Source organism: Punctularia strigosozonata (assembly GCF_000264995.1).
Source record: "Punctularia strigosozonata HHB-11173 SS5 unplaced genomic scaffold PUNSTscaffold_4, whole genome shotgun sequence".
In the NCBI taxonomy this organism is placed as follows: Eukaryota; Fungi; Basidiomycota; class Agaricomycetes; order Corticiales; family Punctulariaceae; genus Punctularia; species Punctularia strigosozonata.
Window position 1 is genome coordinate 1,369,672 of NW_006767436.1, and position 12,640 is coordinate 1,382,311.

Below are 12,640 nucleotides of genomic sequence, written 5' to 3' on the forward strand. Positions count from 1 at the left end.
ACCGATGTTCATTCATCCATCTAGACTGGGATTGACCCTATAGACTCCCCTCTATACATGTTGTCGCGCTGTCCTTCATCTCATGCCGTCAACCAGCCAGCAATGTCATCACTGCTCGCGAGTGCATGCCCCTTGACAAGCAGCCGCCGTCGTTCAGCTAGTAATCAGCCCAGTTTCTTCTACCAGAACAAGCAGCTGGAATTGTATGCTCGGCGGGATGCGTACCCTCTGACTCTCAGACAACTGGTTTACTTTGGGCGGTCCTTAAACGAGAACAAGGTCCTCCAAGTTCGTGCCATATATGTTGCGCATCGGTTTGTCACACTAAACTGACACCGCGCCCGCTTAGAGCGCCAATTATGTTCGGAAGGAGCTGCCTGTTCGGATTGCTCACCGGCTACGTGACATACAGGCCTTACCGTACGTGGTTGTAACGCAGGAAGGTGTCGGAAAGGTGTACGAGGTATCTACCAATCTCGCCGCTCAGGAACATCTTATCACTCACGCGAACCAGTTGTATTGGGCTGCATTTGAAAAGTTGGTCTTAAATCAGTGCTTACGGTGCATTAGTCCAAAACCCATTCTTAGAATCCGGCGTTATCCTGAAGTCAGAAGTCTGTCTGAGAATGATGCTTTCTGTACATTCCTGCAGGACCTCCTTGGCGAACAGTGAGTATGTCTCGTTGATTACGTATACATATTTAATGCATTCATAGCCGGGCCGTCATCCCACTGCTTTCACTCGGCTTGTCTCTCTCCTCTCCGTATTTACCTCCGGAGCAGCTTGATTCATTCATGCGTCGCATGCTCGTCAGCCGTTTATCCAGGAGAGTGATTGTGGAACACCACATCGCTCTATCGGACACTTACGCAGGACGTGACGCTAGAGGTGCCGATGCCCACGTCGGAATCATTGACACGCGTCTAGATGTAGGGAGGACCATACAAAAATGTTCTTCTTGGTTGAGAGAACGACATCCCGATGCGGAGCCAGATGAGGTTCCTGGCATTTCGACTGTCGCGTGGCCAGAAGTCGTTGTAGAGGGTCAGCTGGCAACCACTATCTCGTATATTCGAGAGCACTTGGAGTACGTGCTGATGTATTGTTTTATTGGCTTTTTTACGCTAATTCAGCAGGATAGATATATCGTGTTTGAGATTCTGAAGAACGTAGGTTGATCCCTGCAGGATTCTCTTCGGTCTTATGCATCTGACCGCATGCAACAGTCCATGCGGGCGACACGTAGATTCCACGCAACTTCCAAGTCTGTGCCCCCAATATATGTCACAGTAGTCGGCAATTCAGATACAGTTGGCGTTCGCATATCTGATCAAGGTAATTGAGGATATTAGTATCACTTCCGTGTTATAGGCACTTTGATCTCCTTTCCTCGTAGGCGGAGGGCTAGTGACAAAGGCAATCAAATCACCTTCGGATTTGTTTTCCTTCTCGCACGCTCGCAACGCGTCACGCTTGGAGGATGAACGACTCGTTGCTCTGAGGACGGCATCTTCGCATCCTCACGGAATCAGAGCGACTGTCGACGAACAAGTGAAAAGGTGGAAAAATGGCTCCTCTCTGGGCGATGGCGATGTACCAGGTCGAGGGTCGAGTCGTGTCCTATCGCGAATCGGCATAGGGCTACCAATGAGTCACATCCATGCAACGTGCGCTAAGGACCCGTACACTACAAGCATTTCTTTTCATCTCCAAATCTTCCTTAGGTATTTTGGTGGCAGCTTGGAATTGGTCTCCTTGGATGGTTGGGGTCAGTCGTTCGTTTTTTGTACAACATCATGGACATTGACATAGATGTCATAGGTACGGATTGCTATGTCCGCTTACCGAGACTGGTGCGTGCGACTACGTAGCTCATATATGGGTTTCTAATCATAACTTTGTTCTGTGGCATGCACTACCAACAGGGTACCAACGTTGAGGGGATCGAAGTTTAGCGGGAGTTTTCTGGGCGGCGGAACATCAATTTTGATGCGGCGGTGAAGCGCGGTTGTTTCACTTTTCAAGATGGATTTTTACACTGCATGTGACGGGCAGTAACAACCCGCCGGCGGACGCGCTTAATCTGCAACGCTGAGTTGCCTCTATGTGTGCACAGTATCTAGGTATAGAACCATGCACGTTGTATTTCCGTCGCTCTGTTCCTGTCAATGCATGTCTTGGGGTCGCAAGGGCTGAGGAATCCGTTGACAAAGCTTCCGTCAACGGGTCAGCAGTGCCGCCGATGGAGGAACGCCGGGTCACAACCGATGTATCAGTCACACATGCTACGTGTCCTCCGTTGCCACCGTTCATATAAACCCTGGTTTACGTGGAGGTTTTGCACGTCCCTTTCATCCTCTCCCTCTAGCCATGCGTCTTTCTACTCGTTTCTCGGGCATGCTCGCCCTCGCCCTAGCTGCGACAGCGGTCGCATCGGACGTCCTTGATTTGACACCGGCGAACTTCGAGTCGACGGTGAACAACGAGGACCTCGTGCTTGTTGAGTTCTTTGCCCCATGGTAAGCTTGTCATAGACTTTACCGCGGAAAGTTGCTGATATCTGGACATGTGTGCGTAGGTGCGGGCACTGCAAGGCGCTCGCTCCGCACTACGAGGAGGCCGCGACTGTACTGAAGTCGGAGAAAGGCATCCCCTTGGCGAAGGTTAACTGCGTTGACGAAGCCGACCTTTGCCAGGCTCACGGCGTGCAAGGCTACCCGTGAGCGCGTCCCTTATAACGAGCGGGAACGAGACTCTGATGACATGCTGCAGCACCCTCAAGGTCTTCCGTAACGGAACTCCTGCGGACTACACGGGCCCTAGGCAGGCTGACGGTATCATCAGTTACATGACTAAGTGAGTATTGTATTCTTCTTGCGGATCGTGGCTTATGTAGAGCACAGGCAAGCGCTTCCTGCCGTGTCCGAAGTCACCGCTGCCAATCATGACGACTTCAAGCAGGCGGACAAGATTGTGGCCGTGCTGTACGTTGCGACGCCCACAGACGCACCGCACGCGGAGTTCAGCGCTACCGCCGAGAAGCATCGGGACGATTACCTATTCGGTATCAGCAGCGACCCGGCCGCCATCGAAGCAGCGGGTGTGACTCCACCTGCGATCGTGCTGTACCGCAAGTTCGATGAACCTAGCACTGTTTATCCTTATCCTGTCCCGTCGACGACGGTCTCCGACCTCGAGCAGTGGATTAAGGATCTCTCCATCCCTGTCATCGACCAAGTGGGCGCTGAAAACTACGCTGTTTACGCGCAGAGTGGAAAGCCGCTGGCTTACCTCTTCGTGGATCCTACCGATCCCAAGTTGCAGGAACACATCGACCTCATACGTCCCATCGCCTTGGAGCACAAGGACAAGCTTAACTTCGTATGGATCGACGCTATTCGTTTCGGGGATCACGCCAAGGCGTTGAATCTCGCTGAGCCCAAGTGGCCGAGCTTCGTCATTCAGGACCTGTCGCAGCAACTGAAATACCCCCACGATCAGTCTTCGGACATCACGCACGACAACATCAAAAACCACGTTGCTCAGTTCGTCGCGGGCAAGCTCGAGCCTCAGCTCAAGAGTCAGCCGATACCCGAGACTCAAAACGAGCCAGTGTACGAGGTTGTCGGCAAGTCGTTCGACCAGGTTGTGCTTGACGACTCGAAGGACGTTTTCATTGAATTTTATGCGACTTGGTGAGTACTCCACTGCACTCCTCTAATATTCGCGATATTTACTGGCCATCTTTTAGGTGCGGTCATTGCAAGCGGCTTAAGCCTACATGGGATTCTCTCGGCGAGCGCTTCGCCGAGGTCAAGGATCGCGTGATCATGTAAGGAGTCTGCATAGTCAACTAAGAATTCTACTGATCCTTCCGCTTACAGTGCCAAGATGGAGGCTACGGAGAACGACTTGCCTCCTAGTGTGCCGTTCCGTGTGTCTGGCTTCCCGACGCTCAAGTTCAAGCCCGCTGGTAGCCGTGAATTCCTTGACTACGAAGGTGATCGTTCGCTCGAGAGCCTCATCGCCTTCGTCGAGGAGCATGCCAAAAACTCGCTCGCGCCGACGGCCCAGGAGCCTGTCAGCGGCGATGATGGAGCTTCGACTTCTCAGGAGCATGATCACCACGACGAGCTCTGAGTATTACATACACATCTACTGGATAGTCTCATGTTTTTGGGCATAATACTGTAATTATTATATCGAGTTCTGGCGACAAGTTAATCGGACCCAGTAAATATCGCGAATATTGGAAGTGTGCAATGGAGTCCTCACGAAGTCGCATAAGATTCAATGAAACCGTCCTTCTAGTCGTCAAGCACAACCTGGTCGAACGACTTGCCGACAACCTCGTACACTGGCTCGTTTTGAGTCTCGGGTATCGGCTGACTTTTGAGCTGAGGCTCGAGCCTGCTCGCGACGAACTGGGCAACGTGGTTTTTGACGTTGTCGTACGTGATGTCCAAAGACTGATCGTGGGGGTATTTCAGTTGCTGCGACAGGTCCTGAATGACGAAGCTCGGCCACTTGGGCTCAGCGAGATCCAATGCCTTGGCGTGATCCCCGAAACGAATAGCGTCGATCCACACGAAATTGAGCTGGTCCCTGTGCTCCAAAGCGATGGGACGTATGAGGTCGATGTGTTCCTGCAACTTGGGATCGGTAGGATCCACGAAGAGGTAAGCCAGCGGCTTTCCACTCTGCGCGTAAACAGCGTAGTTTTCAGCGCCCACTTGGTCGATGACAGGGATGGAGAGATCCTTAATCCACTGCTCGAGGTCGGAGACCGTCGTCGACGTGACGGGATACGGATAAACAGTGCTAGGTTCATCGAACTTGTACAGCACGATCGCAGGTGGAGTCACACCCGCTGCTTCGATGGCGGCCGGGTCGCTGCTGATACCGAATAGGTAATCGTCCCGATGCTTCTCGGCGGTAGCGCTGAACTCCGCGTGCGGTGCGTCTGTGGGCGTCGCAACGTACAGCACGGCCACAATCTTGTCCGCCTGCTTGAAGTCGTCATGGTTGGCAGCGGTGACTTCGGACACGGCAGGAAGCGCTTGCCTGTGCTCTACATAAGCCACGACCCGCAAGAAGAATACAATACTCACTTAGTCATGTAACTGATGATACCGTCAGCCTGCCTAGGGCCCGTGTAATCGGCCGGAGTTCCGTTACGGAAGACCTTGAGGGTGCTGCAGCATGTCATCAGAGTCTCGTTCCCGCTCGTTATAAGGAATGCGCTCACGGGTAACCCAGCGCGCCGTAAGCCTGGCAAAGGTCGGCTTCGTCAACGCAGTTGACCTTCGCCAAGGGGATGCCTTTCTCCGACTTCAGTACAGTCGCGGCCTCCTCGTAGTGCGGAGCGAGCGCCTTGCTGTGCCTGCACCTACGCACACACATTCCGATGTCAGCAACATTCCGCGCGAAAGTCCATGACAAGCTTACCATGGGGCAAAGAACTCAACAAGCACGAGGTCCTCGTTGTTCACCGTCGACTCAAAGTTTGCCGGAGTCAAATCAATGACGTCCGATGCGACCGCTGTCGCAGCTAGGGCGAGGGCGAGCATGCCCGAGAAACGAGTAGAAAGACGCATGGCTGGAGGGAGGGGAGGATGAAAGGGAAGTGCAAAACCTCCACGTAAACCAGGGTTTACTGGGTGCCGTTCCGTAAGATTTAGAGACGGGTGATCGTCTCTAGATTCATCATATCGAACTCCGCGAATTCTAGAGACATGATCTGGGTGGGTAGGTAGGTAGATTGCCGACGAGGTCCTTGTAGCGTAACAGCCGGTTGCTGCGCTGCACGTACGCCACTCGTGCAGTCGACAGCGTGCCAGGCAGCTCAACGGTTTTCGTGAGCTGATGAAGCCGACCACACCGTCTCACCACCGGCACCAAAAAGCCCTAAGTACATGTGTACATACAGTGCTATGTAATGTATGCTAGGCAAGCCATCTTCAGCTCCCCGGTCGAAGCGGGGATTGCTGTGTTTCCGTAAGACCATGCTGAGGGGGCACCACAGGGATCCACAGTTTCAGTGGGCGTAGAATGCCGACACACCGTTTCACCCCGCACGTTTCACATGTTACAGTGGGTGACTTCCCGTAAGGATCTGTAAGGCCGAATAGAATAGATTTGGCTTACAAATCCACTAAGCGAGCGATGCCGAAAAATCGGCATCGACGAGCCAAATTGTCGGTTTGCAAGTCGCTCGTACAGACCTTTTATCTGGAAGGGGGGGTCGACCCCCCCTTCCAGACCGAAATGACCGTTTACAGACAGGAATTTGTCATACACGTGACCCTCTCTCTTCCTCATTCGCTGCTCAGCCCTTCTCAACGGACCTCCGCGTTTATGATGTCTATTTCCGCCCCACACCGTACGGGGGCATAAACGTACAGCATAACCCACAGACCGGGGTTTGAACTGTTTATTCTGTGTTTCTGTCGCTACAGATCTTACGGGAAGTCATCCAGTACATGTTGAGATGTTAACACGAACTTGCTATTCTAATTGCTCCGCGAAATCAGGCTCCTCCTCCTCGGGCTCGTGAAGCCCTGGTTCAACATCGTGCCAGTCCCCCTGTAGGTAAGCCTCCGGAGGGGGCCGGTACTGCTCCGCCGCATGAAATAATCGTAACACGTCTCTGGTGTAACGGGCCGTTGAGGAAACGCAGTTGTGTAATGCCACGGCGTTCTGCAGGAAGGCAATGGGATCTTGGGACATCAACGTGCGCACGTAAGGCTGCTTGATGTAGATTCCTGAGTGATATTCGCGGCGTAGGACTGAGAGCTCTTCGGAACCCACACAGCGGAAGAGCGCGTGGACCTCGTCCTCGACATCGTTTTGACAGAGCCGGCAGAGGCGCCACTACTCTCGCGGAATGGCCTCTTGCCGTCGCTCGCGGCATGCCGAAGGAGCCGGATGATACGCGAGGGGCGGACGAAGAGCGGAGCACAAATTTGACACCACTTATCCTTGCGTAACAAGGAGACCAACTCCAAGCTACCACCAAAATATCCAAAGAAGAATTGGAGATAAATAGAAATGCCTGTAGTACGGTCCCTGGTTGCATGTATGTGACTCATTGGCAAAGTCGCTTTACGATATTAGAGTATGTTCACGTGAGCACATCAGTGACATAACTCTGAGTGGCGGTGCCAGTGTGCTTGTGCCGTTCACTACGACCGCCGCGAAAAATTACCTTCAGAGCGATGAACAACCAGCACGGCGACAATTCAGGTCCTACCGGGCAGGCCGGTGGTGCTTTCATGCCATCCATGAAACAAGATATGGAATACATCTGTGCTGGTACGCTGCCTTGAAGCGCTCTGAATGACGGATCTTACTCAGTCGGTTCTCAACAGACTGTGGTGCTAAGAACGAGATCCGCTCGAGGGAGCCAATACGATGCAGAGAATGCGGCCATCGTATCATGTATAAGAAGAGGACTCGGCGAAGTACTTGCTTTCTTAGTGGATACTCCCAGAGGCTGAATGTTCCGACGACTTTGTAGTGGTGCAGATGGAAGCGCGATGACCCAGCGCCGTATATCCAGTGCAACATGGCCGTCAACTTTATACCCTATCGACACCTTTTCTCCCGAGCGGATCAAACGGCGACGCCAGGGCGCATGTACCCTTACGGAGATCGATGGCCAATAGCCATGCGTCCAGATGTGCAGGCAGCATGGGCCGGTCTTGTTAGACTGGTATAAGCATGCATATTTATGCGTAAGGTGGCTACCGAACAAGCACTACCACCGCCGTCGGACCCATAACCACAGATTTAGCATGCATGTTACGACAATGCGGTCGAGAATAATGTATACGTCTCTGTCCACCGATAACGTCGAACGTTCATTGTCCCAAACAGCGACAACGTTGCCGCGTGAATTGATGCACTAGGAGTATGTCAAGTTCAACATCTGAGAAAACTTGATGTGTCTTTACAATTACACACCGTCAGAGTCACCAGTTCATCGTCCTGCTCTAATTTCTTCCATTTGTATTCCTTGTCATCGACTTTGAATCGACGTGACCTACAGGATCCTCAACGCCGGCCCAAGACAAAAGAATCGTCATCTGTACTCGCTGGTGGATTTCTTCCGTCTTCTGAGATCTGTGAGTTCATACTACAATCGAGAACGAGTCAACACGGCATGAAGCTGGAGAACAATCCCACCCACTTCTTCGATGCCGAATATCACCTTTGCAGAATATTCATGTCGCCAGGCGATTTCACCAGCAAGCTCCCATATATTATTTCTGTGGTTGCGCCTCTCGAACGTAGTGTGATTGCTCATCATAAGATTCCCGGGGAAGGGGTGAGAGAACTGGTGAACGATAAATCTCATGCTTTCTGCGAATTGAATATAAATCTTCACCTTATACATCTCGATCTGATTGTTAGATCCCTCCATGATCTGGTTGACCCGGAATGTCCGCATGTCTCTGTCTTCGGATTCAGAGAAGATGAAGAGGAGTTGAATATCACTGGTGGGCATGGCTAAGCGGGTATCGTACGGAGGGTGACGAGACATACCCTCAACTCTTTATTTGACGATTACCGAAGATGACGCAGTGGGAAGGATATCCGAACCTCCGGAGGGCCTTTGCCATGCGGTGTTCAACAAGTTTCCTGCAATGGTTCCCCTGATCTCGGTGGCTGCCGGACGAGCATGTGGAAGTGAGAGGGCGCGCGGATCAAAGACCTTGTGCTTCCTGACGCTACGGAATGCCACTGTGCCCCACGTTGGAATAGAGTACTCCTGACGGGTGCGCAAGAAGACCAAAATGAAAGTATCGGAAGCAGGGCCCTGCGATCCGAAAGCTAAGAGATTTGGGTGTCGTGAGCTATTGCGGCCTGTACAGGCAAGCCATTGTTCGAGGGCGTGTAAGGATAGAAGCTCCTGTTCACAGCTACACGAGCTTTCGGACCGCAGCTAGTAGAGCTGCGTGTGGTCGACGGATGATGCCTGACGTCTGGCATCGCACCGTGTTCTTAAAGCGTGATGTTTTCCAGGACATATCCGATGCGAGTCGGTCCGCAGGGCCTCACATCGGCAAGGCTCCTGAGATACGACGCGATAGAGATCGGCGGTATGGCGGGGGTCATGCAACCAAAGCACGGTGCGATGAGAGCGAGATAACTGCGAGATAATCACGCCAGTGCGGAGTTAAATGTTTCCAAGAGCTGCATGCGGAGGCACGGTGCACGATCGGCCTTATTGTTGGGAGTAAGTTAGCACTGCCGGAGACTCGGAGTATCCAACTCTCCCTCTTGAAGTTGTAACTTGTAAGTTGCGGGCGGAGGCTGTACGGGGTCGAAATCACCTGACCGCTGACCCTATTCGCGTTCGGCTGACGTCGCTCGGCAAGTCCCCTTCCGGCCCCGATGCAGATTCCGACGGTTTTGCCACTCATCTCGGTTCCAAACTCCTATACACACTGACGCTCATCTCGTAAAACCCATCATGTCAACCGCTCGTGGGCAGTCCTATGACCCCCAGGTACTCTCGTGTCCTGTACGGCATACAGTTGCTCATGGTCCATAGGATTCTGATATAGAAACACCGTCGTTAGACGGACATGAGGGAGAGACCGGCAAGGATGCAGCGAAACCAGGACGAAAGAAGAATCCAAAGTACGTGTAGCTACACTGCAGCGCAGCGCGCACTCGGTCCGACCATGAATGACTTTGTAGTTCGCAGGCAGCTCGTCGAGACCAGAATCGCATCGCTCAGCGTGAGTTCCGACTCAGGAAGCAGCAACGCGTGAGTGTTCGAGCTCAGTCCCTCGCCCACTCGTATGAAACTATCGAAATAGATTCGTGATCTCGAAGCCCGCGTAGAGATCCTATCAGGTAGTAAAGATGAGGCAGTATCAGAGCTGAGATTGACACTGAAAGGTGGGTTGTCACGTTTCGTACCGGTCCTACTACCTCGCCTAACGCTTCGTGTGTTAGACCTCATGGAGGAGAATCAGCAGCTGCGTAATCTTGTGCGGGGACTGAGTCAATTCATCGGCGAAGGTTCTGGCGGTTTACTCTCGAAACTTGGCTGGGGTATGGAAGAGTTCACAAATTTTGTCAACCGAGGCGAGACGGACACTGCATACGAGAGCTATCAACGACGGAAGAAGCTACGCGCGGAACAAGAAGCAGCTGCAGCATCGCAAAACGGCCAGGGCGGTCACAAGCGTTCTGCAGAAGAACAATCCATCATGGGACCATCCAAAAAGGCTAGAGAGAGCAGCTTACTACCTGACCCCCAAAGCATTGGGACATATCCGCTTATGGTATCCGTGCCTCCCGCTCCTTCCCCTGGCAGCACGCATACTGGCGCAGGTCGCTCTTCACACGAAAGCAGCCTGTTCTCGGATTTAATGCGAGGCTCCGGAGGCTCTCCCATGTTCATGCCCCCAGCTCCCGCTTCCACTCAATCTACGTCGCCAACCTACGGCAACCAACCTGTCTCGAATGCTGTGAATGGCCAGCTCGCGTATCAACCGCCTTACGCGAATCCTCCCATTATGCCTTCTGGCACTATGAATTCGGAGACACCGCTTGTATCAATGCCGTTTACTAGCAATACGCCGGTCTCCATGTCCCAACCTCAACGTACAATAACTGAGCAGGTGACACCAAGGGAGGCGGATGTCGAAGACGACCCAAAGAAGAATGAAGCATATAAACTCATACAGTGAGCGTTGTTGCATAACCCGCGGTAGCAGCATCTCATACAATATTTCCACTTTTCACCTAGTTATCATCTTGATAACTACAAGCGGAATCGTGGATATTGCTTACCCGCTTCTTTGCGGCCCACTCTGGTGCAGAGGTAGGAGACTGCGAATTATTTACATCCGCGTCGCTAATAGCGTCATTCAGCACGGTCCCTCATGGTAAGATCAAGACTGCCCACGATGATGGTGATGTATTCTGATTCCAGCACAGAAAGTGTAATCGACGGTATTGTGCATCCTGAGCTGCGTGATAGGATTATTCTCCTGCGAGGTAGGTTCACGCAGTGACAAACGAACCCATGCTCACGTTCCTCAGGTCGATTCGACTTGATTGACTGTCTACACGAGTATCGTATAAATGTGACGGTCCATGGCGACGATGTATTAGCCCACACAAATTGGGAGCTCAACGAAAAGTGGTTGAGGAAATATAGGTGTGCTCGCATTTATTCCCCACCGTTGCCGTTGCTGACATTCGTGCTTCGTACAGTTTTCTTGCCGACCAAGCAACCCTCAATACAGCCAACCGTTGGAGAAGAGAGCGCGGCGAGCCCGACTTGCTGATAACTGACATCGTACCTGGAGACGGATCTTCGGAAGAGTCTTGAATTCCGCTCTCCGGGTGATTGCGGCTCTCTAGGGTTTTACTGCCACGTTTTTCATTGTTGTGTCCTGTGTTAACTCGATGTATCTCTAGTGACAAAGTACCCATTTGTATAGTATTATTTGTCGAGTAATAGCTTGATGACAGAACTTGCACTGAGATAGCGGACAGCGCCTGTCCCCTTGAGTATCACCACGAAGCCTTGCGGACGCCAGGCAATTCGCCGTTGCGCGCTTTGAGCTTGAATTGGAACTAGAACTGACGTTAAGGAAATCCGGCTGATCGACTGGCACACTCACCCGGCATAGCGCGAACTCGCTCATGACACCTCTGCCTCGACCGGTCTCTGCACAGCGGTTCTTCACGGTGCTGGGGCGTGCGTGTTTATCGAACGTGTTGAGTTGAAGCTGGGCTTGGTGGCGGACTTGGGGTGGAAGGGTTTGGTTGCGGGCGACGTATAGGTATGCGCGACGAATGACTTCGTTGGCGGCGACACCATGGCGAGCCTTGATATCGCGTATAACGCGCGCGTTGCGCTGCGCTAGAGGACCGAGCATAGTCGGTTGAAGCAAGGGGAACACGTTACGACAAACGCTCAGAACGGAGGCGAGTAGGCGAAGACTTCTGCTCAGCTCGGCGTTATCCGGGTTCGCCACTGACCACCATCAACGGCCTCCACTCCACCTTGGCGTGCTCCTCCCGGAACACTGTTATGGGCGTTTAATCGTGCGCGAAATCTTTCGATTTACGGAACAGTTTACTGACCCCTGGCTTGTAGCTTAGAATGCCCAGAATACTTCGTTTCACGAATAGTCAACGACGTACCATCGTCTCCGCTTTGTTCGCCTGCACATTTCTCGCGTCTGTGGTCACCGTTTCCGCGTCCAACTTCTTACCGTGCCCGGCGCATCCCACTCGTAATCGCTTTGCCGACGATGGCAGCAACGCCCCCGTACGCTCAGGGTCCGTGACAGTGGAGAAAAGGCCGAGGAGGTGGATAGAAGAGACCAGGCCAAACTCGCAGTGATGGGAGGCTTAGTGAACGGGGAACGACTACGAAGGGCAGCATCCTTATGGACGCCGAAAGTTCGAAGATTCTACGACTTCGTTCATACACGGGCGATTATGCCTCTAATAATGCAGTAATAACCATAGAGCAACACCCTGCCTGGTCCCCCTTCATCATCTGCTACCCGACATCTGTCTTTCCGAATTCCTTCGGAACTGCTCCTCTTGCTCTGCATGCGTCCCACTAACCGGATATCTGGTTAGAGCATGTACTTATCA

The 12,640-nt window shown here is 52.6% G+C and overlaps 6 protein-coding genes across 6 annotated transcripts; 5 read left to right on the forward strand and 1 right to left on the reverse strand.

Moving 5' to 3' along the window:
- The first annotated feature begins 1 nt into the window (after window position 1).
- On the forward strand, window positions 2-2,173 carry PUNSTDRAFT_51259 (alpha-ketoacid dehydrogenase kinase N-terminal domain-containing protein). Its single transcript, XM_007382105.1, has 11 exons — window positions 2-288; window positions 350-463; window positions 515-537; window positions 589-669; window positions 717-1,088; window positions 1,143-1,170; window positions 1,228-1,336; window positions 1,398-1,668; window positions 1,726-1,769; window positions 1,823-1,854; window positions 1,927-2,173. The coding sequence occupies exons 1-11, from the start codon at window positions 103-105 to the stop codon at window positions 1,954-1,956; spliced, it is 1,290 nt and encodes a 429-aa protein (XP_007382167.1). The 5' UTR covers window positions 2-102; the 3' UTR covers window positions 1,957-2,173.
- Window positions 2,174-2,345: 172 nt separating this feature from the next.
- On the forward strand, window positions 2,346-4,814 carry PUNSTDRAFT_100336 (disulfide isomerase). Its single transcript, XM_007382106.1, has 6 exons — window positions 2,346-2,520; window positions 2,580-2,720; window positions 2,774-2,857; window positions 2,905-3,696; window positions 3,753-3,833; window positions 3,886-4,814. The coding sequence occupies exons 1-6, from the start codon at window positions 2,372-2,374 to the stop codon at window positions 4,139-4,141; spliced, it is 1,503 nt and encodes a 500-aa protein (XP_007382168.1). The 5' UTR covers window positions 2,346-2,371; the 3' UTR covers window positions 4,142-4,814.
- A 2,404-nt stretch (window positions 4,815-7,218) lies between these two features.
- PUNSTDRAFT_64752 (uncharacterized protein) lies at window positions 7,219-7,520 on the forward strand (the record flags this gene model as incomplete). Its single annotated transcript, XM_007382107.1, has 2 exons — window positions 7,219-7,315; window positions 7,372-7,520. The coding sequence occupies 2 exons, from the start codon at window positions 7,219-7,221 to the stop codon at window positions 7,518-7,520; spliced, it is 246 nt and encodes an 81-aa protein (XP_007382169.1).
- A 240-nt stretch (window positions 7,521-7,760) lies between these two features.
- On the reverse strand, window positions 7,761-8,453 carry PUNSTDRAFT_112482 (uncharacterized protein; the record flags this gene model as incomplete). Its single annotated transcript, XM_007382108.1, has 5 exons — window positions 7,761-7,907; window positions 7,967-8,045; window positions 8,095-8,138; window positions 8,193-8,339; window positions 8,391-8,453. The coding sequence occupies 5 exons, from the start codon at window positions 8,451-8,453 to the stop codon at window positions 7,761-7,763; spliced, it is 480 nt and encodes a 159-aa protein (XP_007382170.1).
- Window positions 8,454-9,479: 1,026 nt separating this feature from the next.
- On the forward strand, window positions 9,480-11,593 carry PUNSTDRAFT_142625 (uncharacterized protein; the record flags this gene model as incomplete). The annotated part of the gene is made up of 10 exons (XM_007382109.1): window positions 9,480-9,515; window positions 9,561-9,649; window positions 9,710-9,779; window positions 9,832-9,913; window positions 9,971-10,706; window positions 10,770-10,844; window positions 10,895-10,908; window positions 10,961-11,020; window positions 11,066-11,183; window positions 11,240-11,593. The coding sequence occupies 10 exons, from the start codon at window positions 9,480-9,482 to the stop codon at window positions 11,355-11,357; spliced, it is 1,398 nt and encodes a 465-aa protein (XP_007382171.1). The 3' UTR covers window positions 11,358-11,593.
- A 544-nt stretch (window positions 11,594-12,137) lies between these two features.
- PUNSTDRAFT_63856 (uncharacterized protein) lies at window positions 12,138-12,380 on the forward strand (the record flags this gene model as incomplete). Its single annotated transcript, XM_007382110.1, has 1 exon — window positions 12,138-12,380. One exon carries the CDS (start codon window positions 12,138-12,140, stop codon window positions 12,378-12,380), a length of 243 nt encoding a protein of 80 aa, XP_007382172.1.
- Between the last annotated feature and the right edge of the window lie 260 nt (window positions 12,381-12,640).

Excerpts from the sequence above, each read along its gene's own strand:
- PUNSTDRAFT_51259 (XM_007382105.1), top strand. The coding sequence starts at position 103 with ATGTCATCACTGCTCGCGAGTGCATGCCCCTTGACAAGCAGCCGCCGT. Across the intron at positions 1,337-1,397 it reads CGTTCGCATATCTGATCAAG|GCGGAGGGCTAGTGACAAAG; the intron begins GTAATTGAGGAT and ends CTTTCCTCGTAG. Across the intron at positions 1,770-1,822 it reads GGTCTCCTTGGATGGTTGGG|GTACGGATTGCTATGTCCGC; the intron begins GTCAGTCGTTCG and ends TAGATGTCATAG.
- PUNSTDRAFT_100336 (XM_007382106.1), top strand. The coding sequence starts at position 2,372 with ATGCGTCTTTCTACTCGTTTCTCGGGCATGCTCGCCCTCGCCCTAGCT. Across the intron at positions 2,858-2,904 it reads ATCATCAGTTACATGACTAA|GCAAGCGCTTCCTGCCGTGT; the intron begins GTGAGTATTGTA and ends TGTAGAGCACAG. Across the intron at positions 3,834-3,885 it reads GTCAAGGATCGCGTGATCAT|TGCCAAGATGGAGGCTACGG; the intron begins GTAAGGAGTCTG and ends TTCCGCTTACAG.